At 35.9% G+C, this 27537-nt stretch overlaps 2 protein-coding genes across 11 annotated transcripts in view; both read left to right on the top strand.

Moving 5' to 3' along the window:
• The first annotated feature begins 2517 nt into the window (after positions 1–2517).
• Positions 2518–24734, top strand: peli1a (pellino E3 ubiquitin protein ligase 1a). Of its 7 annotated transcripts, none has more exons than XM_087238151.1 (8): positions 2518–2695; positions 7223–7281; positions 12128–12287; positions 12377–12506; positions 13294–13395; positions 14626–14823; positions 15606–15794; positions 21366–24734. In XM_087238151.1, the coding sequence occupies exons 3-8, from the start codon at positions 12226–12228 to the stop codon at positions 22011–22013; spliced, it is 1329 nt and encodes a 442-aa protein (XP_087094277.1). In that variant the 5' UTR covers positions 2518–2695; positions 7223–7281; positions 12128–12225; the 3' UTR covers positions 22014–24734. The 7 variants fall into 7 exon arrangements, with proteins under 7 accessions (XP_087094277.1, XP_087094280.1, XP_087094276.1 ...); XM_087238154.1 differs by having other exon boundaries at positions 12357–12506; XM_087238150.1 differs by having other exon boundaries at positions 7062–7281.
• Positions 24735–26618: 1884 nt separating this feature from the next.
• Positions 26619–27537, top strand: part of vps54 (VPS54 subunit of GARP complex) — a 34753-nt gene continuing 33834 nt past the window's right edge. For 3 of the 4 annotated variants that reach the window (XR_015475806.1, XR_015475807.1, XM_087236061.1), the window contains exon 1: positions 26619–26734. The gene's annotated coding sequence lies outside the window, so the exon portion shown is untranslated. 4 annotated transcript variants of the gene reach the window in all.

The following is a 27537-nucleotide window of genomic DNA, read 5'->3' as shown; positions in this document are numbered from 1 at the left end:
ATTCTATTGTTTCTGTTTTGCTATTATGTTATCAGGGCTCGAAATTGCGACCATTTTGGTCGCATGTGCGCCCGAAAATTAATCTATGCGACCGCATAATATATTTGGGCGCATTAGTGCGACTGCAGATATTGGTTGTAGTGCGACCTGTTTTGATTTTTTTGTAAAAACGTGCTGAATCACTCTTCCCTGCCGCTATATTGGTTCATATTAGCTGTCAATCACTCGAGGTATTCCGCTGTCAGATGACAGGGAAGGAGCTTTTATGACCACGGGAAATGCAAACGGCTGAAGAGTGAAAACTTAAAGCACACAGGTTTGCAAACCCCACCTAAAGTTGAGGCGCAGATAAGAGCGATCATGACACGTCACGTGGTGAATAATGATCCACCAGCTGAGATCAATCGAGTACGCGCTTCTTGGAGAAGGCGCCCGAATCTCCATGCTTTGCATTCACTGCATGTTCAGCGCAAATGTCCACTAAAAGTCAAATCTAATACTGTACATATCGCCAAAGAAGCTCGCCTTTACTAAGTTTACACTGAAACTGCGGCTCATAACAAAGAGCGGTATTGCGCCGGTTTTCATCGCAAGAATCCTGCTCTGCCTGCTCATAAATTGGGTCGGCTGACTCGCCAGCTTTTCCACTAACACAGAAAAATGAAAATCAGCTCAGACTGAACCTTTAAATTGACACAAACTGAAACCAAAACTTTTAAAGAGTGATAGAAGTGAGACTTTATTTACTTTCTTTTGTCAATTCTTTTTTGAGGTGTATATATATATATTTTTTTATTTACTGATGACTTTGCAGCTTTCATCATTGAATTAAATGATTTAATATAATCTTTTGTTTGTTTTGTAGCAGAAATATTATTTATTAAATTGACATGCATATAAAAACAGCAGTGCAAAATAGATATTTCTTACTGCAATGCTTTATTTTACAAGGCAGTATCATAATGAGAAATGTAATTCATTGTTACTATTATTATTTTCATCATCATTAATATTCTATGGCCTAAATATTAGACATTCATTTTGGAATTATTGCACACAAATATCAATGTCTTCGCAGCATTAGTCAGATAGTTGTTTCTGGTTTTTGTCAGTCCTATTGATGTTGTTTTAAAATACAATAAATCCCTTAAAAACCAATTTGCAGCGGTGCTCATTCATTTTTGGTGGTTGCTCCTAAATTTTTTCTGGTGCTCCTAAAATTTTTTTGGTGCTCCTAAATATTTGAAGTTGGGAGCACCGGTGCTACCAAATAAAAAAGTTAATTTCGAGCCCTGTGTTATGCTATTATGCTTAGTCCCTTTATTAATCAGAGGTTGCCACAGCAGAATGAACCGCCAACTTATCCAGCATATATTTTACGCAGCGGATGCCCTTACAGCCACAACCCATCTCTGGGAAACATCCATACAGACTCATACATTACGGACAATTTAGCCGACCCAATTTACCTGTACCGCATGTTTTTGGACTGTGGGGGAAACCGGAGCACCTGGAGGAAACCCACGTGAATGCAGGGAGAACATGCAAACTCCACACAGAAACGCCAACTGAGCCAGCTGAGGCTTAAACCACCGATCTTCTTGCGGTGAGGCGGCAGCACTACCTACTGCGCCACTGTATTGCCCCCTATTTTGATGTATTCTATTCTGTTCTGTTCTATTCTATTCTATTCTATTCTATTCTATTCTATTCTATTCTATTCTATTCTATTTAGGACTTCTCTATTCTATTCAGGACTTCTCTATTCTATTCTATTCTATTCTATTCTATTCTATTCTATTCTATTCTATTCAGTACTTCTCTATTCTATTCAATTCTATTCTATTCTATTTTATTCTGTTCTATTCTAATATATTTAGTACTTTACTATTATATTCTATTTTGTTCAGTACTATGTATACACCTGTTTGTTCTAATGTTTATATATTCTAATCTATTGCATCCTATTCTATTCTATTATATCAAGGATGTCTTAGCCTGTTTGTTCTAATGTTGTCTGCAATATGTTATATTCAGTTTAATAGTCAGTATGCTATAGTCAGTTATATTCTATTCTATTCTGTCTTTTTGCATTCTGTTTTGTTCAGTTCAGTCATCATTATGCCACAGTCTGTTATATGCTACATCCTGTTCTATTATATAGTCTACTATTTTAATTTCCTGAATTTTCTATTCAAACCCATTGTGTTTGTTTTACTATAGTCTGACATATTTTATTGTATTCTATTATATATATATTATTCTGCACTTTTTTTTTTAAAAAAAAGAAAGAACTAATTAAGTCACTAAGTATCATAGCATGCTATACTTCATATTATTCATGTGGTTAACTAACAACATTTAATTAGAAAAATTCTACAATTATTCTAAAAATAAGGGGACAAAAGTTAAAAGTCCACGATTAACAACCAGGACTACATTACCCATAACCCAACACTACGCTCTCTGTGACGTCACCCCACAGGCTTTGTAGGCTGAGCGGTTCTGGAGATCTGTCAGTGCACTCAGACAGCTGGGATCTCCTGCTCACTCCTTTACATTACTTTTTTGAGCATTTTTTCCGACAAACAGCTCGACTGCTGTCATTCCCCCCCGATAATTCCCGAGTCAGTCCAGCTGGAGTTTAATTAACGTTAATTTACCGAGTTTTTTTCTGTCAAAAGTCATATTAGAGGTAAGCTCTTGGTTTATTAAAGCAATGTAATGCAGTTCGGGCACATTTTTAGATGTTGGCATTATGTCTATTATGCAAATGTTTGTGGCACTGAAATGCATCTGCAGAAATTATATATTTAAGTTTTATGTCTACCAAATAAATCTTAAATATTGTAAATATTTGTTGAATGTCATTAAATATACCTTTCTGAATTATGTAAAGGAAAAATTAGCATAACGCATGTGCTATCAATCGTGTGATTTAGGTTTTTATTCCCACATATGGATAATAAACATGAAATACATTTGATTATAGATATCTGTGGGCTGTGTTTGCACTTTTATTCAGTTTATTTGTTGTGTGATGGATTGTTTTAGTCGGCGTTAAACTGGCTGATTGAGAGTGTCAGCTTTGATTGATTGATTGATTGATTGATTGACAGCTGTCAGCATATTTGTCATAATACTGTGTGCTTGTCATCTTTAGTAATTTACTCATGTTTTAAATTGAGTTAGTGTTCTTGGATCATGTTTCTGACCTGCATTGGGCTTCGTTTTTCGTTCACTGGAGGTTATACATTATTTTAAAAAGGAATAAGAGAGCCTCAATAATGCTTGATCACCTTAGTTTGTTCCAATAGTTACAAAAACTGTGATATAACTTTGATACAAACAAAGAGCACGAAATATAAGTAGCCTATGCAAATAATGGAGCAATAGAAGACAAATGGCTGTAGTAATATAGTAGGAAAGTTATTGTTATATTAAAATTAAATTAAATTTAAATTGTTTATACTTTTCATTTAATTTATTTAATGGATGCTTATCTGAGAGATCAATTGAAAATGCATAATTAGACAGACAGATGTGAAATAACAATACGAAGAGCAAACATTGTCGGATTTTTACCTTTTTTGTTTTATGCTCAAGTTCCAACTATAGAATGACGCAACATTAGGTGCCCACCCTGACCCATAAACCTCTTGGAAGAAATTAAAATAAACAAAGAAATGTCTGAAAATTGATGTTAGAGATTAACGGAATAAACCTGATGCACCAATTTTGATAGCCAAAATTAATTAGTTGATGACAATTAAGTACGTAAAAGTGCGTAGTTTTCAAATGTGTTCATGGTTTTTAACTTATATGCAATTATTAAATGAAAACTGAGATGTCCTATTAATATAGAATTGAATAGACATCTGTAAACATACTTTATAATTTAAGTGAGGAAAAAAAACATGTGTTATGAATCTGACCAAAAACGTCTGTGAGTTTACAGTGTACAACATACTCTGTAGAAATTCTGTCAATTAAACTAGACAACCCAAAGGCAATAATGCTGATCAAAAGGAGAAGAGTTGCTCCCTATAGAACAAACATGATTAGTTTTATTTTATTGGACATTTTTGCATTTATGAGGTAAAGGCTTGGTTATGGATGTGATATCTCTCTGATATGGATGAGACGGATGTGAAATTGGTACTTTTGTGACTTTGGTAAATCAAAGATAATAGTTTGAAAACGTTGACAGACATTTTTGAGTATGTTAAAGTACTGTGAAATACCTGCTTGCACAGAAAACTTATACACGGTTTCATTCTTTTGCTGAAAACCTAATATTTTCATGGCAAGGTTGACATTTGCATGGAATCGCTCATATCGCTGCTGAAATATTGCGGTTAAACAAACAAATCGTCTCTATTACACACACAGTAGATGAAGTCAGGCTGCGTCGCGAGCTCTGGATCAGAGTTTGTGTGTGTGTGTGTGTGTGTGTGTGTGTGTGTGTGTGTGTGTGTGTGTGTGTGTGTGTGTAATAAAAGAGTCTTTGTTGTTTGTCAGTGAAGTCACTCTTTGACTGGAGGGTCTGGTCGGGTGGGTTGATCAGAGCTCAGGCCCAGCGCGGGGCTTTGAGACGCGGCCTGAATCAAGCTCTGTGTCCAAAACACTTCCTCATTTCCAGATCTGTCACTTCAGCTCCTGTAGCGCTTGCTTTACTGACGTTGGACAAGAGCTGCATGATATTGTAAAAATCTGACATTGCGATATTTTGTTTGTCTGCAATATACAGTCAGAGTTATTAACCCTCCTGTATATGTTGTCCCTAATTTCTGTTTAAGGAAGAGCAGATTTTTTTCAACACATTTCTAAACATAATAATTTTAATAATTAATGTCTAATAACTCATTTGTTTTTATCTTTGCCACGATGACAGCACATAATATTAGACTAGATATTCTTTAAGATACTAGTATTCAGCTTAAAGTAACATTTAAAGGCTTAACTAGGTTAATTAGGTTAAAGTTAGGGTAATTAGGCAAGTCATTATATAATGATGGTTTGTACTGTAGACTAGTGGATCCCCCTGGGGTGTGGCGGGACAATGACAGGGGGCCACTTGGTGATTTCCAAACTCAAATAAATTTTATTAAACTATTAGAATGACCATATTTTATCCATAACCTTCATAAGAAAAAAAATAGCAATTAATAGAAAACAACAACAACATGCAAATGAAAAGTCATCAGCCTTTCAATAATTCTTTTCATAGGATTGGTGTTTTATCTAAGATTAACAACACTGCAATAGCGTCAGCTGCAGCAGATTGATTTTAAAGCACCACCTGAAACTTTCTGACACCTTTATGGCAATCAAAAACATTCAAAATAAATACAGGTCACAACTGAACATTGAGGAAGATCTCTGAGCGGTGGATCTCCAAAATCAAACCACCAATAGACTTGTGCTGTAAACATTCTGCCCACCAATCTCTTTAGGTGAGGTTAATATTAAATTAAACTAATTAATACATGACTATGAAAATGATATGGTTGTTAGACTGTGGGCGCGGCAGTGGCGGAGTAGGTAGTGCTGTCACCTCACAGCAAGAAGGTCGCTGGGTCGCTGGTTCGAACCTCGGCTCAGTTGGCGTTTCTGTGTGGAGTTTGCATGTTCTCCCTGCCTTCGCGTGGGTTTCCTCCGCGTGCTCCGGTTTCCCCCACAGTCTAAAGACATGCGGTACAGGTGAATTGGGTAGGCTAAATTGTTCATAGTGTATGAATGTGTGTGTGTGGATGTGTTTGTGGATGTTTTCCAGAGATGGGTTGCGGCTGGAAGGGCATCCGCTGTGTAAAAACTTGCTGGATAAGTTGGCGGTTCATTCCGCTGTGGCGACCCTGGATTAATAAAGGGACTAAGCCGACAAGAAAAGGAATGAATGAATGAATGAATGTTAGACTGTTGCACTTTTTTGTGTTGTGAATATGCTCGTGTTTATATAGGCCAATTGTTGTGTGCGCAGCGTTTGTGTGTTTATAACCACCTCAGAAGATGGTCATGGGCTGCAAAGTTTTGGGAACCCCTGCTGTAGAGACAATTGGAAAAATAAATAAGGGGGCCAATATTATTGACCTTAAAATGGTTTTAATAACATTAAAAATTGCTTTTGTTCCAGCTGAAATAAAACAAGTAAGACTTTCGGCAGAAGAAAAAATATTATTGGAAATACTGTGTAAAATTCCTGGATCTGTTAAACATCATTTGGGAAATAATTGAAAATGAAAACGAAAAATTCACAGGAGGACGAATAACACTGACTTTAACTGTACACTCACCGGCCACTTTATTAGGTACACCTGTCCAACTGCTTTTTAGCGTAAATTTCTAATCAATTGTTGCTGACCATGTCCATCCCTTTATGACCACAGTGTACCCATTTTTTTATATCTACTTCCCACAAGATAAACCTCCATAACATAAAGTGTGGATCATCTCAGACTGGTTTCTTGAACATGACAATGCGTTCACTGTACTCAAATGGCCTCCACAGTCACCAGATATAAATCCAATAGAGCACCTTTGGGATGTGGTGGAACGGGAGATTCACATCATGAATATGCAGCCGACAAATCTTCAGCAACTGTGTGATGCCATGATGTCAATATGGAGCAAAATCTCTGAGGAATATTTCCAGCACCTTGTTGAATCTACACCACGAAGGATTAAGGCAGTTCTGAAGGGGCTCCAACCCGGTACTAGTAAGGTGTACCTAATAAAGTGGCCTGTGAGTGAATATGTGTGTGTGTGTGTGTGTGTGTTTAAAAAACATAAATCACAGTTCATCATTAGCGAGCGTCCTTCAAACCTCAGAGAGGTGTGCGCCCTACATCCAATAATACATCACTCACTGTATACTGGGTAACCATGGAAACAGCGTGCTGTGTTGTAGCCGCCTGGCAAGTGTGCAAATAAATGTCTTCTGTGTTTTTCTGAGCAAATGTCTGGTATGGATAGAGGGACGAAGACACACACACACACACACACCTCAGGGCTGATGGTATCTGTCCTTAAGACGCATATCTGTCTTTGTGTGGTTGTGTCAGTGTGTGTGTGTGTGTGTTCGACAGGCAAGAATGAGCTGAGCAGTTTATTCACAGCATGCCGGAGTGTTTCTGTCAGGCGGATGATGAAGTGCTTGAAGCTGGGATCAGATATCTGTGCTGTTTAAGTTCGCTTTCTGTCTTTCTGTGGGTCATTCATGCAGACCTGCAGGAGCGAGAGCAGACGGATGAGGCCTGGAGATTTGCACTCTTACTGTCGTCGGTGGGTTGTTATGCGATTGCAAAAAAACAGCCATAGTTGGGTTGTTTTATGTAAATTCTAGCATGCAAAAAGTAGTTGCAGTTGTGTGCTTTTTTTCCAGTTTTCGTGTGTGCTTTTGTTTATTTACTCTGTAAGAAGTGATCATTTATGCCTTAAAAGCGAAGAGTTGTCTTTACTTAAAAAAGTGAGTAAACCCATAGTAACTTGCAACTGTTGATTAAGTTGATTCAACTTAACTTGTATAAGTATGCACAGTTCATTTACTCAAAAGTGTTAAGGCAATGGGTTTACTCACTCTTTTTATGTAAATCCAGCTAATAGATTTTTTAACAGTGTAGTTTGTTTATTTGCTCTCGCGTTTATGTTTTATTTGCATGTTTATGTTTGATGTTTTGTACAAAAAATTGCTGGGTTTTTTAAAATCAAATTGGGTAAATATGAATATTTTTGCCTATCACAAATTGGATTAAAACTAACCAAACTGGTGGGTTAAATATTTTTTTATATTGAATTTATAGCGGGCGGCATGGTGGCTCAGTGGTTAGCACTGTCGCCTCACAGTTAGAAGGTCGCTGGTTCGATTCCTCTGGGTGCTTCGGTTTCCCCCACATGCGGTATAGGGGAATTGAATAAACTAAATTGGCTGTAGTGTATATGTGTGAATGTTAGAGTGTATGGGTGTTTCCCAGTACTGGGTTGCAGCTGGAAGGGCATCCGCTGCATAAAACATATGCTGCAATAGTTGGTGGTTCATTCCGCTGATACATAAAGGCACTAAGCAGAAGCAAAATGAATGACTGAATATTGAATTTATAGCCCAATTCTAAACCAGTGGTCGGGTTTGTTCATATTTGACCCAAATTTGGGTTGAAATAATTCAATGTTTTTGGTGTATTTGGTTTAGTCATGTGTTTGTTACTTTCGTTTTTAATGTTTGTTTTTGTTTTGTTTGTTGCTTTGGAGCTGTATTTGTTTGTATTTGTTGTTATTAAGGCTCAGTTTATGGTTGGTGATTTGTACACTAAAATTGCTGGGTTATTTAGAATCAAATAACTTATTTTTCCATCGCACATTTTGTGAAAATGAACCAAACTGGTGGGTTAATTTTTTTTTAGATTATATGTATAGCCCAATTTTAAGTCAATAGTTTTGTTTTTCCATTTCACCCAAATTTGAGTTGAAATGACCCAACTTATGTAGTGTATGTAGTTGTGTGTGTTTGTTATATTCATTTTTTTATGTTTGTTTCTTTCTGACTGTATTTGTTTTTTGTTTGTTGTTATTAAGGCTTAGTTTATGTTTGGGCATTTGTACACAAAACATCGCTGGGTTATTTAAAATCAAATAACTTATTAGCTCATCACAAATTGGGTGAAAATAAACCAAACTAGTGGCTTAAAAAATTATATTAAATACCAGGCCATTTTTAAGCCAATGGCTTGGTTTGTCCATGTTCTACCCAAATTTAGGTTGGATTAATAACCCAACTTTTTTAGTGTATGTAATTGTGTGTGTTTGTAACTTTCATTTTTAATATTTGTTTTTGTTTTGTTTGTTGCTTCATGACTGTATTTGTTTGTGTTTGTTGTTATTAAGGCTTAGTTTATGGTTGGTGATTTGTACACTAATAGAATGCTGGGTTATTTAAAATGAAACCACTTATTTGCCCATCACAAATTCGATGACTATAAATCAAACTGGTGGCTTAAAAAATTCCTTATATTAAAATTATAGCTCAATTTTAAGCCAATAGTTCGGTTTGTCCATATTTGACCCAAAGTTGGGTTGAAATGACCCAACTTGTTTTGTGTATGTAGGTGTGTCTGTTTGTTACGTTCATTTTTTATGTTTGTTTTTGTTTTGTTTGTTGCCTTGCGACTGTGTTTGTTTTGTGTTTGTTGTTATTAGGGCTTAGTTTATGTTTGGGCATTTGCACACTAAAAAATTCTGGATTGTTTAATATCAAATAACTTATTTGCCCATCACAAATTAAATGATAACAAACCAAACTGGTGGATTAAAAAACTTGTATAAAAATCATATCCCAATTTTAAGGCAGTGGTTGAGTATGTCCATATATGACTCAAACTGGTGGGTTGAATTTTTTCATTAAATATAGGCTATTTTGAAGCCAATGGCTTGGCTTATCCATGTTCTACCCAAATCTGGGTTGGATTAATAACCCAAGTTTTTTTAGTGTATGCTGTTGTGTGTGTTTGTTACTTTCATTTTTAATGTTTGTTTTTGTTTTGTTTGTTGCTTTGCGACTGTATTTGTTTTGTGTTTGCTGTTATTAAGGCTCAGTTTATGTCTGGTGATTTGTACACAAAAAAATTGCTGGGTTGTTTAATATTAAATAACTTCACAAATTGGGTGAAAATAAACCAAACTGGTGGGCTAAGAAATTTTTTATATTAAATTTATAGCCTGATTTTAAGCCAAAAGTTGGGTTTGTCCATATTCTATCCAAATTGGGGTTGAAATAACCCAGCTTTTTTGCTGTATAGTTGTGTTTGTCTGTTACTTTCGTTTTTTATGTTTGTTTTTGTCTTGTTTGGTGCTTTGCAGCTGTATTTGTTTTGTGATTTGAAACGTTTGTTGGATATTTTGTGCATGCATATGTTTGTTTGGTTTAAGCTGCTCTCTAAAAACTCCTCATTGGGTCAAATATATGCGAACACAACAGCTGTATAAAAATAGTGTCATTTAAATTAGATTTTTAAAAATTAGGTCAATGTTGGGTAAGGTTTATCCATATTTGGCCCAATGTTGGGCTAATACAACACAGATTGTTTTTAGAGTGTGTGCTGGTGTGTGTTTGTTGATTTTGCTTTTGATTTGTGTTTTGCTGAAGTGTTTCATTAAACTTATTTCATTTTATTTAACATTTTCGTTGTTGATTTTACCTGTGTTTTGTTGATTAGTTTGTTTTGTTGAGTTTTGCTTGTTACTTTGGCGCTGTTGTATTGTATTGATATATTTGTTGCATTGCACATTGCATTCGTGTTTGTTTTTGCATGCCTGTGTTACTTTACATGCAAATCCTGCTTGTGTTCACACATTTGCTTCATGCAGTAGCTCTGGTTTTATTTGCGTGTTGTTTTGCATGTGTTCACGTGTGATATTATTGTGTACTCATTTGTGTTTGTCCATGTATATAAAAAAGCACTGTCATTTGTGACTGTTGATGTTTTTTTTGTGTCGGAAACAGGGATGTGTGTCTCCTGCTATTTTTATGCGTGTGGTTTTATTGCGTGTCAGCGTCGACTGACTTTCCGTGTCTGCTTGACCCTGACAGAGCAAAACAACACTGATGCCAACCCACACTGAGAGGAAGCGAAACCATCCCTGTGATCGCTGTGCATGATCTCATGTTATTATTTTCTTTTAAAGACCCTATTGTTGACTTGTGTGTAAATAGATTTTGCATACTCATCATTTAGTCATCTGTAAGTTTTGACTCAAAAGTCCCTTCAGATCATTTATTATCAGAGATGGGGGACTCGAGCCGCATGACTTGACTCAGACTTAAGTCACAAAATGTAGGACTTGAGATTTGCTTGACAAATATCCAACAAAGACTCCTTCTTGACTTGGACTTGACTGTCATGACTTAAGACTTGACTTAAACTTGAGTTGAATGACTCGAAAAAAACTTGTTTTCCCTGCTGAAAAATCCAGCTTAAACCAGCCTAGGCTGGTTGGCTGGTTGACCAGTCTAGTTTTAGAGGGGTTTTGGCCATTCCCAGGCTGGTTTCCAGCTATTTCCAGCCTGGTCTTAGCTGGTCAGGCTGGAAAATTACCAGCCAAATCCAGCTAAAACCAGCTTGACCAGCCTGGTTTAAGCTGGATATAGCTGGTTTTGACTGGACTCCCAGCTTGGCTAGGCTGGTCAAGCTGGTTTTAGCTGGTCATCTCCCAGCCTGACCAGCTAAGACCAGGCTGGAAATGGCTGGAAACCAGCCTGGAAGTAGCCAAAACCCCTCTAAAACCAGCCTGGTCGACTAGCTAAAACCAGCCAACCAACCTAGGCTGGTTTAGGCTGGATTTTTCAGCAGGGTTTGTTAAATAGACAACCATTTGTTATATATTAAGCATTTAAAAACAAAACAACACCGAAAGTTACGCATGTGCAGTATTAACAGCTCATCGGTTCTCAGATCGAAGAACCGCTTTAAATTATTCATTAGATTCATTTGAATGATTCATTTGAACGATTCATTTGAACGATTCATTTGTAGTGATGGGAAGTTCGGATCATTTCTGACCGGAGCACCCGGAGGAAACCCACGCGATGGCAGGGAGAACATGCAAACTCCTGACTTGACTTGAGTCTGAAAAAAAATGACTTGACTTGCTTGAGACTTGAAGGTTATGACTTGAGACTTGCTTGTGACTTGCACATGTGACTTACTCCCACCTCTGTTTATTATACCGTGCTGTAAATGTGTATCTCTTTAAATGCAAATGAGCCCTTGCTCTTTTTTTTAAAAAGTGGGCGGAGCCTTTACATCTTGGGCTTCAGATGACAACAAGAAATAAAGCATCTCCATTTCTCAGTTTAAACTCCTCATATACGGTTTTTGTTTATTGTGACATGAAAGAACACTCACTTTATCTCCATAACAGCTTTAGATTTGGTTTCGCTTTCACTTTCATGGCTTTCAGTTTTACCACTCTTCATAGTGCCATGAACAAGGTATAGTTTAAACTAACCCCAACCTAACAGTCTACTTATAATCTAATGAGTATTAGTTGGCATGTAGATGCAATGTAACTTCAATTCAACAAATGAACCATCAGAATAAAAAGTGAGCAATCATTTTGTGTTCTCATATGTTTGCAGATGTCTTATGGAGAGAGTGTGATGGAGAAGCACTGAGGAGGAAAGTTAATGAAATAAAGAAACCATCAGACACATTTATTTAGCTGCAGACCAGAACGATGTTGTCTCCCGAGCAGGATCTGCTGAAACCCGTCAAATACGGCGAGCTCATCGTCCTCGGGTAAGTTCACACTCACATGCTTGGTAAATCTTACTAAAGTCGAATTTTGTACTTACTTCTTCTCTCAAGCGTTTGTGTTTGCCATTCAGCTACAACGGCTCCCTGCCGAACGGAGACCGGGGACGAAGGAAGAGCCGATTCGCTCTTTTTAAGAGGCCGAAAGCCAATGGAGTCAAACCCAGCACCGTCCACAGCACATGCAGCGCTCAGACCGCCAGGGTAAAGCTGACCCTATTGCATTTTTATATGCCTTTGAAAGTTATTAGCGCTCATTTATGTGACGTATAGAATTTTAAGGGCTTTTGCATAAGCTGAATGTTTTGCTTATTATTCACTGCCACCGAATGCAACGTACATTTCAGCCCAAAGCATAAATAAATAAAGCACGCTGGTCCTCTCTTTATCCTCCTGCTAATGTAGATGTTGGACTGAAGCAGCTGATATTGAATTACACTGAGGGAGGGCAGAGTGTTGCTGAAGAACTGCTGAGAGATTTTAGCTGCTGTCTGGGCTTTCCATGTCTTTCTACACCTTCCTTTCTTCATGTGTTCAATACCTTTTTACCTGCGTCATTTTATTTTATTATTCATAACTTCATTTATAAACAAATGAGATTTGTTTTCTTTACATATATGGATTTATTTGGTTGTTACCAACATTTGTGGAAAATTTCAAGTCAACTGCACCTTTAGAAATATGTTTTCTGAGAAAAATGGTGACATGTTGAGAACTAATTTCCCTCGCTGTATATTAATGATCATCCAGCATGGCGTATATATCTTCATGCTGCTTGTGGCATAAAACATAATCCTCAGCCTCAGTTGACCGTACCGTATAATCATTTTTACTAGCATTTTGCTGCATCCTTTATGCGATACACTAAAACGTGCATTTAGATATATGTTAGGAAACACAGCTTGTGACGTTTTTTATTCCTGCATGCTGTAAAAGCGATGTTAATTTGAGGAACAAGCGTGCTGATAACACACACTTTGTGTTTCTGCAGGCCATCAGCAATAAACTCCAGCACAGTGTCTCATATACGCTGTCCAGAACACAGACGGTGGTTGTGGAGTACACACACGACAGCACCACCGACATGTTTCAGGTTTGCTTCTTATTTTTTTTCTTCCATCAAATTTTCATTCATTCATTAGTTCATTCATTCATTTTTTTCTTTAATTCATTCATTCATTTATTAATTTGCTCATTCATTCATTTAATCATTCATTTATTTGTTCATTCGTTCATTCATTCATTCATTCATTTATTCATTCATTCATTAGTTTGTTCATTCATTTGTTCGTTCGTTTGTTCATTCATTCATTAATTCATTCATTCATTCATTCATACATTCATTCAGTTATTCAGTCATTCATTAGTTTGTTTATTCATTCATTCATTCATTCATTCATTCATTTATTCGTTCATTCATTCATTCATTCATTCATTTATTCTTTCAATCATTTATTGAATTATTCATTCGTTAATTAATTTATTTCTTCATTTATTCATTCGTTCCTTCATTCATTTATTCATTTCTTAATTTATAATTAATTAATTCATTCATTTGTTCATTCATTTATTCATTTGTTTTTTCATTCATTCTTCCATTCATTTATTCATTCATTCGTTTATTCATTTATTCGTTTGTTCATTCATTCATTAGTTCGTTCATTCATTTATTCATTAATTCGTTCATTTATACATTAATTCATTCATTTATTTGTTCATTCATTTATCCATTCATTCATTTAATCATTAATTCATTCAATCATTTATTCATTCATTCGTTCATTCATTAATTAATTAATTAATTAATTCAATCATTTATTTTTTATTCGTTCATTAATTTATTCCTGCTTATTCATTCATCCATTCATTCATTTATTCATTCATTCTTTCATTTGTTCTATTATTCATTCATTCATTTATTCTTTCGTTCATTCATTCATATTTCTTCGGCTTAATCTCTGATTTATTAGGGGTCGCTACAGTGGAATGAACCACCAACTATTCCAGCTTATGTTTTTTGCAGCGGATGCCCTTTCAGCCGCAACCCAGTACTAGGAAACACCCATACACACTCATTCACACACACACTCATACACTATGGACAATTTAGTTCACCCAATTCACATATAGCGCATGTGTTTAGAACATGCAAACTCCACACAGAAATGCTCGAACCAGCAACCTTCTTGCTGTGAGGCGACCGTGCCAAAATTTCATTTTTGTGTGAACTATCCCTTTAATATCTCATTTGAATGACAAATGTTTTGCTTTCCTTATTGGTCAAACTCCATTCAGTCATATTTATTTGTGTGTTTGTTTGCAGATCGGCCGCTCCACAGAAAGCCCTATAGATTTCGTGGTGATGGACACGGGGGCGGGCTGTAAAGCTAACAGTGATACGCTGACGTCTCAGAGCACTATATCGCGATTTGCCTGTCGGATTGTGTGTCAGAGAGCACCGCCGTACACCGCACACATCTACGCTGCAGGCTTCGACTCGTCTAAAAGCATCTTCCTCGGGGTGAGTGAAGCACAAACACAATAAAGAATCAGTGGAGAATCTGTGAATCTGAATTAGTGATTCATGGTAATAAACAACTGAATCAGTAATTGAAGTGAGTGAATCAGACGATGAATCAAGTGTTCAACCAAATGAATCTTTAATTGACGTCAATAGAGATTACTAAAAGAAGTTAGCAAAACAAAGTAATGTGTTAATGATGTGGCAGAGTTAATGAATCAATGAATAATGTGACCAAATGAACGAATCAATGAATGAAATGCACAATTGAATGAATCAGGAAGTTATTGAATGAATGAAACAAATGAATATATTAAAGTATTATTGAATTAAGTTGAGGTGACGCAGCGGCGCAGTAGGTAGTGCTGTCGCCTCACAGCAAGAAGGTCTCTGGTTCAAGCCTCAGTTGGATCAGTTGGCATTTCTGTGTGGAGTTTGCATGTTCTCCCTGTGTTCGCGTGAGTTTCCTCCGGGTGTTCTGGTTTCCCCCACAAGTCTAAAAACATGCGATACAGGAGAATTAGATTAATAAAGGGACTGAGCCAAAAAGAAAATGAATGAATTAATTATTTAAGTTGACCAATTATTGAATTAATTGAACGGACACTAGCAAAAGAAGTGCACAAACAAACAAATCAGCAAATGAAATGCACAAATGAACAAATCAGTGAACAGAGTTCATGCACAACTGAATCAACTGAATGAAGTCCATGAGCAAACAAATCAGAAAATAAAGTGCACAAATGAACGAATCAGTTACATTATTTTCCCTCCGTCCTCAGGAGAAAGCGGCGAAATGGTGGTGCTCTGATAGTCAGATGGACGGACTGACCACGAACGGTGTGTTAGTGATGCGACCGCGACACGGATTCACCTGCGAGTCCAAGCCGGGACCCTGGAGAGAGATTTCAGTCTGTGGAAACGTCTTCACGCTCAGAGAGACGCGCTCTGCCCAGAAACGTGGCAAACTGGTGAGAGCACATATTGGATTAAGTGAGAAATAACTGACGAAAACCCATTGAATTATTACAAAAAATGCACATCTGAGGTGGCTTTTTATTTTCATTATTTTATTTTATTTTATTAAAAAAAAAAATTATGTTGCTTTATGTAAATGTATTTATATTATATTATATTATATTATATTATATTATATTATATTATATTATATTATATTATATTATATTATATTAATTATATTATATTATATTTTATTAATTATATTATATTATATTTTATTATATTTTATTTTATTATATTATATTATATTATATTATATTATATTATATTATATTATATTATATTATATTATATTATATTATATTATATTATATTATATTAAATTATATTATATTTTATTATATTATATTATATTATATTATATTTTATTATATTATATTATATTATATTATATTATATTATATTATATTATATTACATTACATTACATTACATTACATTACATTACATTACATTACATTGTATTGTATTGTATTGTATTGTATTGTATTGTATTGTATTGTATTGTATTGTATTATATTATATTATATTATATTATATTATATTATATTATATTATATTATATTATATTAATTGTATTATATTATATTATATTATATTAATTATATTATATTATATTATATTATTTGTATTATATTATATTATATTATATTATATTATATTATATTATATTATATTATATTAATTATATTATATTATATTATATTATATTAATTATATTATATTATATTATATTATATTATATTATATTATATTATATTATATTATATTATATTATATTATATTATATTATACATTTATTTTATTTTCGGCTTAGTCTCTTTATTAATCAGGGGTTGCCACAGCGGTTTGAACCACCAACTTATTCAGCATATGTTTTACACAGCAGATGCCCTTCCAGCTGCAACTCAGTACTGGGAAACATCCATACACACTCATCTAGTTGATTCAAGATTGATTCTCATGATTCTCATGAATCAAATAGAATCAAATCAAGAGCTTGTGAATCAGAATCAAACTGAATCAGTCCATCTGAATCTCTTAAAGCGTCATCATTGAACAGCATACAGCGCACACACAGTATGAGGAGCTGCAGTAAAAGTCAGAGGAACGAGGTCAGAGCTTTGCCATGGCGACACTGCAGAGACGCACAGATAAACATTAGTGTGACATTTCCTTGTTTTGTTACCCAAACATCACCATGACAACAAAATTCCCATCGTCCTTATCAGGAATCACACACACACACACACACACACACACACACACACACAGCAGGAGCGCATTTTTGCAGTGTGAATAAGAATGTGTGTGTGTTTATTCATCTCTTCAATCAGCATCGCCCACTGACACTAAATCAACACTCAGGCGTCTGTGTGTGTGTGTGTGTGTGAGAGAGTTTGTGTAAATGTTTGCGTGTATTTGTTTGTGTGTGTGTGTGTGTGTGTGTGTGTATCTGTCTGCTAGTTTTTGTGTGTGAGTGTTTGTCTGTTTTTATGTGTGAGTGTTTGTGTGCATGTGTGTGTATGTGTTTGTTTGTGTGTATGTGAGAGAGTGTGGTTGCACGTTTCTGTGTGTGCATGTGCGTGTTTATTTTTTGTGACTGGATGTGTGTTTGCATGTGTGTGTACATCTGTGTGTGTATGTGTGTGCGCGTGTGTGTGTGTGTGTGTGTGTGTGTGCAAGCGTATCTGTGTGTTTGAGTGTGAGGGAATCTATTTGTGTGTGTGTGTGTGTGTGTGTGTGTGTGTGTGTGTGTGTGTGTGTGTGTTTCTGTGTGTGCATATGTGCATGTGTGTGTGTATGTGTGTGTGTGTTTCTGTGTGTGTGTGTGTGTGTGCATGTGTGCATGTGTGTGTATGCATGTGCCTGTGTGTTTCTATGTGTGTGTGTGTATGTGTGTGTATGCATGTGTATGTGCATGTGTGTGTGCATCTGTGTGTATGTAGGTATGTATCTGCTTGTGTGTGTGTGTATGTGCAGGCGTCTGTGTGTGTGTGTGTGTGTGTGTGTGTGTTTGTCTGCATGTGTGTGCATTTGTATGTTTCTGTGTCTGCATGCCTGTGTGTGTGTGTGTGTGTTTGTGTGTGTGTGTGTGTGTGTGTGTGTGTGTGTGTGTGTGTGTGTGTGTTCGCGCATGTAAGTGTGTGTGTTTATGTGTGTGTGATTTGACTCCCGCCCAGCAGCAGCAGCAGTTTGTTGTGTTGTTAAAGTCCCGTCTCCATGGCGACAGAAGTCCTGTCCGTAACCTCGCCATGCAGCTTTTCCTCTGGATGAACAGTGTGTGAGGAGCAGACGGCGTTGTGAAATGACACGCGCTGCTAAACACCAGAACATTTCTCAAGATCGGCACAGCTCAGATACTTATAGCCTGTAAAGTTTTACAAGTTTTAAATGTGTGAAGAAATGAAGGCGATAGAAGATTAGGGCTGAGGTGCAGAAAGCAGTTTAATTAAAAGGTTTTAGTGCACTTTACAATTTCATATAAAAAGGCAGCACGGTGGCTCAGTGGTAGAACTGTCGCTTTACACCAAGAAGGTCGCTGGTTCGAGCCTTGTCTGGGTCAGTTGGCTTTCCATGTGGAGTTTGCATGTTCTCCCCATGTTGGTGTGGGTTTCTTCCGGGTGCTACGGTTTCCCCCACAGCCCAAACACATGCACTATAAGGGAATTGATTAACTAAATTGCCCGTAGTGTATGAGTGAGTGTGTGAATGAGTGTGTATGAGTGTTTTCCAGTACTGGGTTGCAGCTTGACGGGCATTCTTCAAGCGTAAATCATATGCTGAAGTAGTTGGTGGTTCATTCTGCTGTGTTAAAAGGAGTTTTTGTGCTGACCATCAGTGACAGCGATGTGAGAAATTTCGATTTTAGACACCGTTTCTATTTCTGCAACGTCGCGGCTGAACACAGGATTAAGCTGCATCGCATGTTTTGTTAGAGCACGGTGTGAGGCACTTGACCAATCAGTGCACACAGCTGCCTCCTGTCCAATCAGAGCACACCGGGCCACCTAACTAATAAAGATGAATAAAAGGACTAAGCCAAAAAAAAATGTATAAATAAATAACATCAATATCTTGTGGAAAATTTTAAATTAAATTTAAATAAACAGGAAAATTAAAGAGAAACAAAAAAATATAAATTACATTTTGTTGAAATTTTGTATTTTATAAATGTATTTTTTTATTTAAATGTATTATTTTTCTATTCCTAAATATATTTGGTGCCCAAACTTTTACTTTATTGGATAAATCTGTTTAATAAAACTGTTTTGTTTAAATGCAACAAAAAATATAGTTCGTATTCACTGAGAAATGGATGAAAAATGTCATGATGAAAAGCTTGTGCACTCATTTATGCTGAGGAAACAAATAAAAGATGTCATGGAAATTCACAGTTTCTCTGAATTTATCATTTATAGTCATGTGTTTGAGTAAAACTATTATTATTTTTTTTGTTCTGTAAACAACAGACATTTTCAGATTTATTTTCTTAAATGCACATTTAGCTATTTAGTGCATCAATTGAAAATTGATCAAAATGAAAGGAATAAAAAGGAAAGATGCATGAATAGATACTGTAAACGCTCAGCTAAACAGATGTCTTTTAAGTCTCTGTCTGCTGTGAATGGTGGTAATGCAGTGTTTGTGATAGCTGGGTTGTGTTTGTGTGGTTTCCGTGTGTATGGGTGTGTGTGTGTGTGTGTGTGTATTAGTGTGTGGTGTCTGAAGCGGGCTCTTTAAATAGCGTGTGTGGTCTGGACTGCTTTGTGACTCTAGTCTAGATGGACTCACTGCACATCATTCACTGACTGCTGTTTGAGTCTGAGCTGCTGTGGAGTTAAAGCTGTGTTGAGGTTGAGCTGCTGCGCCATCTAGTGGATATTTACAATTACAGCCAATGCAGACTCAACTGTTCAATACTGACATATATTGAAATTTTGGTGTGTGCGCGTGCGCGTGTGCAGGTGCGTGTGTGTGTATATTAAGAGCTCAGATGCAAAAACCTCTAAGTGCCAGCTGAAATTTCCATAGAAATAAATGAACATTTTGTGCTAAAGTGATTTTTTTTTTTACACATTTTTTAAAACAAGGTGATGGAACATAATATCTTACTAGTTATTTTGCAAGATAAAATAATTTATAAAAGAGCACTTTAAACTTTAAAGGCTTAACTAGGTTAAGTATGTTAACTAGACAGGTTTGTTTAATTAGGCAAAACCTTTGAAAATGTATTGTTTTTGAAACTAATCTGGTTCCATACTAGCTGGCAAAAATACCCCCAAAACCTAAACTAAAACAAACAAACAAACACTAACCACACAAAATCACTGTGTTGTTCTATCTGTGTGCGCAGGTTGAACACGAGTGTCACGAGCTGACGGATGACACTTTAATCAATTTTTTTTTTTTAATTCGATGCTGACTCATGGCAATTCATAACTTGTTGATTCACCGGTTAATTTGTATGAATCTGTACAATCTCATTCGTAGATTTTAGTACGACTTGCTCATACGAATTAGCTACTAAACTGACAAAACGTAAAATAGTTCAGCCTGATCTCACAAGAAAACGTAAGTATTTTACGTTTTACCAGTTTAGTGGCCAATTCGTACTAATTCGTACGAGTTCAGTCGTACGAAATTGTACGATTTTAAAAAGGAGGCGTGGCACCTAAACCCAACGGTCATTGGGGGATGAGCAATTCGTACTAAATTGTAAGATCTAAAATTAGATCATACGAACTCGTACGAATTAGCCACTAAATAAAAAAGTTACGAACTGCCGTGAGATTGTGTTGAATAGTTATGTTTCTTTGTGAGATCAGGCTAGAAAAACAGCATCTAGCTGCCCGAATTACCACAAAAACAAAAAATAAAACATACAAACAAACAAACAAACAAACAAATAAATAAATCAACAAACAAACAAACAAACAAAAACTAACCACACAAAATCACTGTTTTGTCTGTGTGCGCAGGTTGAAAACGGGTGTCACGAGCTGACGGATGATGCTTTAATCATAATTTAATTAAAATTCGATGCTGACTCATGGCAATTCGTAACTTGTTGATTTAGTGGCTAATTCGTATGAATCGGTACAATCTCATTCGTAGATTTTAGTAGGACTATGTTGTGTTATTTGTGGGCAGTTTAAAAAGTGTCACTGACGGACAGCACTTTAATAAAAACTAAAATGAAACCCAACGCTATCTCACACAATTCGTAACTTTTTCATTTAGTTCAGATGAAGGAGTTCAGTCGAACGAAAATGCCAAGCCCCGCCTCTAAACCAAAAAGATGAGCAAATCGTACTAAAATCTATGAATAACTTTATTTAACGAATTTATACGAATTAGCTACTACACTGACAAAACGTAAAATAGTTCTGTTTCTTCATAAGATCAGCCTATAAGATGACACATTGTAGCTGCCAGAATTACACGAAAAATCAAACAAACAAACAAACAAACAAACACTAACCACACAAAATCACTGTGTTGTTCTATGTGTGTGTGCAGGTTGAACACGAGTGTCACGAGCTGACCGACGGCACTTTAATCGACCTGTGTGGAGCGACGCTGCTGTGGCGTTCGGCGGAGGGTCTGTCCCGCACGCCGTCCCTCAAGCAGCTGGAGGAGCTGCGTCTCGAGCTGAACGCGGCCCGGCCCCAGTGTCCCGTCGGCCTGCACACGCTGGCCTTCCCTAGCCTGCAGCGCTCCATTAGAACCTCCAGCCTGCAGCACCAGCCCTGGGTGTACCTGCGCTGCGGACACGTGCACGGATACCACGCCTGGAGGGGGCGCCGGCGGGTCAGCAAACACGGCTCCACCGAGGAGGAGGAGGAGAACGAGGACCAGATGGAGGTGCAGGAGGGCGAGCGGGAGATGGTGGAGGGTGAGAGGGAGTGCCCGCTGTGCCGAACGCGAGGCTTGTATGTGCCGCTAAAGCTAGGCCGCGAGTCAGGCCTTTATCTGGACGGTGCTCCACCAACGCATGCCTTTAACCCCTGTGGACACGTATGCTCAGAGCGGACGGCGGCCTTCTGGAGCGACCTGCTGCTGCCGCACGGCGCACACGGCTTTCACAACGCCTGCCCCTTCTGTGTGAGGCCGCTGGTGCGGGATATGAAGTGTGTGAGACTGATCTTTCAAGGGCCGCTGGACTGAATGTGTGTTCTGAGACTGATTTTTAGTGCTGATTTTTTTTTCGACAAGCCATCAACTGTTCAGAGTCTTCAAATTACATTAAAGAAAATTATGAATTGAACATACACATCGCATGAAAGGGTTTTCACACATTTTCATTAGCCTTAATGCTTTATAGCTTAAAATACACAATACAAAAATGTCCTATTTCGCTTATACTCTGTTCCAAAAGTATGTACTTTTAATGAAGAAAAAATAACATGCTTTTGAGTGAATAACAGAATAGTGTGCAAGCTTTCGGACAAAAGTGTCCGCCATGTTTGTAGTTTGTTTACATTTTTTCTCTACGTTTGTAGTTCTAATCGCATTCACGTCCACCGCGCAGTGTATTGTGGGCAATATTAGTGATTATCGCACAGACGCTTCTACACTTCGAATTTTTAACAGAAGTAGTAGAGCATGCGGGAATCTTTCTCGTACACTTTTTTTTTTAGCATACTACGGTTTGGGACCGTAGTATGCTAATTTTACTTTCCAATACTACTTAGGACGGATAGTATGTGGATTGGGATGCAGCAGAGGTTTTCACATTAGGAATGTTTCTGTTAGCCTGCAAATTGCACAAATCAAAATTGCAAAATGAAAATACACAATACAAAAACAAGAGATTTTTTACAAAAGAAATGTTTCCTGAGTCTTCATGGAGCGCATGTGTCCATTCTGTGTGAGCCCGCTGGAGGGAGATATGAAGTGCGTGAGACTGTTTTTGAAGATTTTTTTTAACAAGCCATCAGTTCAGATTCTTCAAATTGCACAAAATGAAGTTACGTATTGAAAATGGTTTTACACTAAGAACGTTTCAGTTAGCCATCAAACTGCGCAAATTGAATTTTGCTAATTGAAAATTATGCAATACAAAAAGAGGTTTCGCGCTAGTAATGTTTTGTTGAAATCGTGAATTAAAAATAGGCAATACAAAAAAGGGTTTTTACAGTACGAACATGTCAGAGCAAACTGAAGTTGCTAAAAATACACAATGCAAAAAAAAGAGAATTTCACATTTGTGTTTGCCTTAAAATTGCCCAAATTAAAATTCCAAATTGGAAAATACACAATACAAAAAGGGTGTTTTTTCACACTTAGAGCATTTTCATTAGTCTTCAAATTACCACTGACATTGAGAGTTTAAAATATCCAATACAAAAAGAGGTTTTTACATTAGGAACGTTTCTGTTCGCGCAAATGTAAAAAAACGAATTGAAAATGCACAATACAAAAAAATAATTGTTTTACGAGGAATGTTGCTGTAAACCTTAAACTTTAAATAAAACAAATTGAAAATAGGCAATGCAGAAAAGGGTTTTTACACTACGAGCAATTCAAAGCGAACTGAAGTTGCGACTTAAAATACACGATACTAAAAAGAATACAAAGTAACATTTTTGTTACTTTTCAAATTGCGGTAATTGAAATTGTAAATTGAAAATAGGCAATACAAAAAAAGGGTTTTTACACTACACGCATTTCAGAGCAAACTAAAATTGCAATATAAAATACTAAATACTAAGAGGTTTTCACACTAGGATTGTTTTTGTTTGCATTTCAAATTAAGCACATTTAAAAAAAAAGAAAAAAAATATGCAAAACAAAAAGAGGTTTCGCACTAGGAACGTTTTCATTAGCCTTCAAATTGCGTAAATTAAAATTGCGAAAAACTGCAATACTAAAAAAGGTTTCACACTTGGAACGTTTCTGTTAACCTTAAAATTGTGCCAATTGAAACCACGAATTGAAAATGCACAATAAAAAAGATTTTTTACCACTAGAAGCATAATCGTCGGTCTTCAGATTGCGTAAGTTAAAATCGCGAATTGGACAACTGCAATACAAAGAGAGGTTTCACACTTGGAACGTTTCTGTTAACCTTAAAATTAAAATGAATAAAAAATGAATTGAAAATTTTTCATTACGAAAATGAGATTTTATACTTTGTACGTTTCAGAGCAAACCGAAAATACGAATTAAAATACAGAATACAAAACAGGTTTTTTAAATCAGGAACATAACTTTTAATCTTTAAATTGCGCAAATTGAAATGGCAAATTGAAAATACACAATACAAAAAGGGTTTTTTAAACTAGGAGCATTTTCATTAGTCTTCAGTCTGCATAAGTTGAAATTGTAAATTGAAAATATGCAATATAAAAAGAGGTTTCATACTAGAAACATTGTTCTTACAGCCTTTAAATTGCGCAAAAAAAACGAACAAATTAAAAATATGCAAAATAAAAAACGGTTTTGAACTTTGAACGTTTCAGATCATATATACTGAAATTGTGAAATGAAAATATGCAAGACAAAAAAGGGTTTGCATTACTGTTCCATTACATAACACTGTTTCCATTAAGTCTTCATGGAGTGCACAGATTTTACCTGGACTTTCGTGGGAGATATGAAGTGTGTGAGACTGATCTTTCTGGGGCCGCTGGACTAACCGGGGGCTTGTTTGTGCATCTGAGAATGTATTTTAGGATATTCGGTTCAGATTCTACAAATTGTGCATATAGAAATTACAAATAAAAAAGGAGATTTTCACACTAGGAACATTTCTCTTAGATGAAAAAGTTTTAAAAAGTGACCTTTATGAACATTTTTAATAGTTTGCAGTGCTATATTGTCTGGGTTTGTGTTGTATATTATGCTACAGAAATCTTGTAATAAACTGCTGCACATTTCTGTGTTTTTACAGACTTTATTTCCCTATATATGGTTTCTTATACATTATATTATGACAAATGACTAAAATGTCAGTAAAAGTCACTTTGCTAAACTGCAGAGTTGAATTTTCAACATAAAAAGTGGACAGAGCAGAGATTAACATCCCATAATGCAATTCACAACTATAAATAAACATTTGTGAATCACAAACTACAGAATCTCTTAATTAACAGATATTTTTTTACAGTGCACCACTTTGTACCTTTATTTCTGAAAGTGAAGGAACTATTATTGCCAATAATGAACTTATATTTTGAGTGTTTGTTATGCTTCCAGTACATTACTGTTTAAAGTCTCTCTGCTTTAGCCTCCTGCTGCTCGTGCCTTACAAATAACAAACTCTGATGCTGTTTAACATGTTGGGAATCTGTGTGAAACACTTTGATGGGTGTGAAAACCTGCTTAATCAGTTCTTCTGCATCACTTTCCTTTCACTTGTGCTGGCTTCAATTCAGACCGCAGTAGATTATCACCTCAGAAAGCCAATGATTTTCATCAGCAGTGAGTTTGAGATGAGGTTACTATAATATATTATACTAAATTTTATTTCATTATTAAAATTGTTGTTGTTGCATTTTCTCGGAAATGTTTTTGTATTATTCTCAAGGAATAAAATTACTGCAAAAAACTAAAAACAACCAAACTCCTTTTCAACATTTATAATTCTAAAATGGTATAAGAAAGACATCATATATAGACTACATGAATGATGAATAGATTAATTAATGGATGGATAGATGAATGAATGAATGAATGAATGAATGGGTGGATGGATAGATGGATGAATGAATGAATGAATGAATAAATGAATGGGTGGATGAATGAATGAATGAATGAATGAAAGAATGAATGAATGAATGAATAGATGGATGGATAGATGGATGGATGAATGAATTAATTAATTAATGGGTGGATGGATAGATAGATGAATGAATAAATAAATTAATGGACGGGTGAAGTGATGCATAAATAGATGCATGAATAGATGGGTGGGTGGATGATGAATAGATGAATGAATGGATGGATGAGGAATGGATATATGTATGGGTGAAGGTATGGATGGATGGATAACTTAATGGGCGGATGGATGAATGGGTGGATGGGTGAAGGGATGAGTGAAGGGATGAATGGATGAATAAATTAATCGGTGAATTGAATGAATGAATGAATGCGTGGATGGTGGATGGATGGATTGATGTATAAATGGATGATTGAATTAATGCATGTATAGGTAAAGGGATCGATATATGAATAAATGAATGGGTGGGCAAATAAATGGATAGATGAACGGATGGATGGGTGGATGGATGGATAAATGGTTGAATAAATGAATAGGTGAACGGATGGGTGGATGGATGGATGGATAAATTAATGAGTGAATGGATAAATGGATGGATGAATAGATGGGTGAAGGGATGAATGGATGGATGAATAAATTAATGGATTAATAGATGAACGAATGAATGATGAACGAATGGGTGGGTGCATGGATGGATATATATATATATATATATATATATATATATATATATATATATATATATATATATATATATATATATATATATATATATATATATATATATATATATATATATAGCCGGTATACATTATTATTACCCTATTAAAACAGAAGATGGACATTCATTTTCATAAATTGAAGCAAAAGTATCAAAATAAAAACAAATAATTTCCAAAATCACACATAATTGGGCTAATTAAATATATGTGCGTATATATATTAGTGATTAACTTGTTGTAAACATCGAATCTAAAGACCGCATGACATCGGGGTGATTCATCTTTTAAGCGTTGACAGCATAAACCGGAAGTATCCGCGTTTCGCGCGTAGTGCATTATGGGCCGGTGAACGCTGAGTGTGTGATATGAGCCCGTCTGTGAGGATGTGAGCGGTAATCTGACGGTATTATGATCGCCAGGAGCTGCTTTATTGCATTTAACAGGTATTTGACATGAGAAACACTCGCTGTGGTATTTCTGACGGAGCCTGAAGCGCTTTTATGGCTCTGAAGCGGATTGTTTATGTTTATGATTAGCGCTCCGGCTAGCAGCAGCAGCAGCTCAATACGTGGAAATTACACGGCACGTCAAGCTGATGATTAAACATTAAAACCGTGAAATCACACGCATTTTTGTGATAATGTGATTGAATAGACGTGTGACTGTATGTTTAGATGAAAAAGATGCGTTATTAAAGCGACAAGCTGCTTGTTTGGCTTATCAAAGTGATTTAATCAGTAATTATTAATAATACATGACTAAATATCAAGTTGTACTTCTGTTAAATAAGGTGAAGATGTAATTTGTGTTTTCAAGTGAAGCTAAAACACCTTTAGAATAATTAAAATAAGATGATGAATGAGCTGTCATTCGCGTTATTTAGGTGTATTTACAGAGGATTCATAATAATGTCAATATTTAGTTCATCAAACACACCTTTTTTAGTTAGAAGTCGAGATGAGGGGATTTACGTGAAATGGGCTTGATTTGTAAAGTAGTGATTGATTTATTGATCGATATGTCTGATTTGATTGAATCAGCACTTCATCTGTCATGTGCTGTCATTCAGAAATCATTAATAATTAATGTAGTTTTGTATATATATTTTATAAAGTCTTTACTTTTATAAAGAAATAACATGCTTGTGAAATAAGGATGATACGATAACTACAAAATTAAGTGAATAATTTAAAATAAAAACAAGAATTTACAGCGGTTTACATGTGCACATACATGGGAGATCAAG

Source organism: Danio rerio, chromosome 1 (genome assembly GCF_052040795.2).
Source record: "Danio rerio strain M-AB ecotype USA chromosome 1, GRCz13ab, whole genome shotgun sequence".
NCBI lineage: Eukaryota > Metazoa > Chordata > Actinopteri > Cypriniformes > Danionidae > Danio > Danio rerio.
The sequence above is the reverse complement of the archived record's forward strand: the minus strand, read 5'-3'. Positions and strand labels throughout refer to the sequence as shown.

Excerpts from the sequence above, each read along its gene's own strand:
- peli1a (XM_087238149.1), top strand. The coding sequence starts at position 12,226 with ATGTTGTCTCCCGAGCAGGATCTGCTGAAACCCGTCAAATACGGCGAG. Across the intron at positions 12,288-12,376 it reads GGCGAGCTCATCGTCCTCGG|CTACAACGGCTCCCTGCCGA; the intron begins GTAAGTTCACAC and ends TTTGCCATTCAG. Across the intron at positions 12,507-13,293 it reads GCAGCGCTCAGACCGCCAGG|GCCATCAGCAATAAACTCCA; the intron begins GTAAAGCTGACC and ends GTGTTTCTGCAG.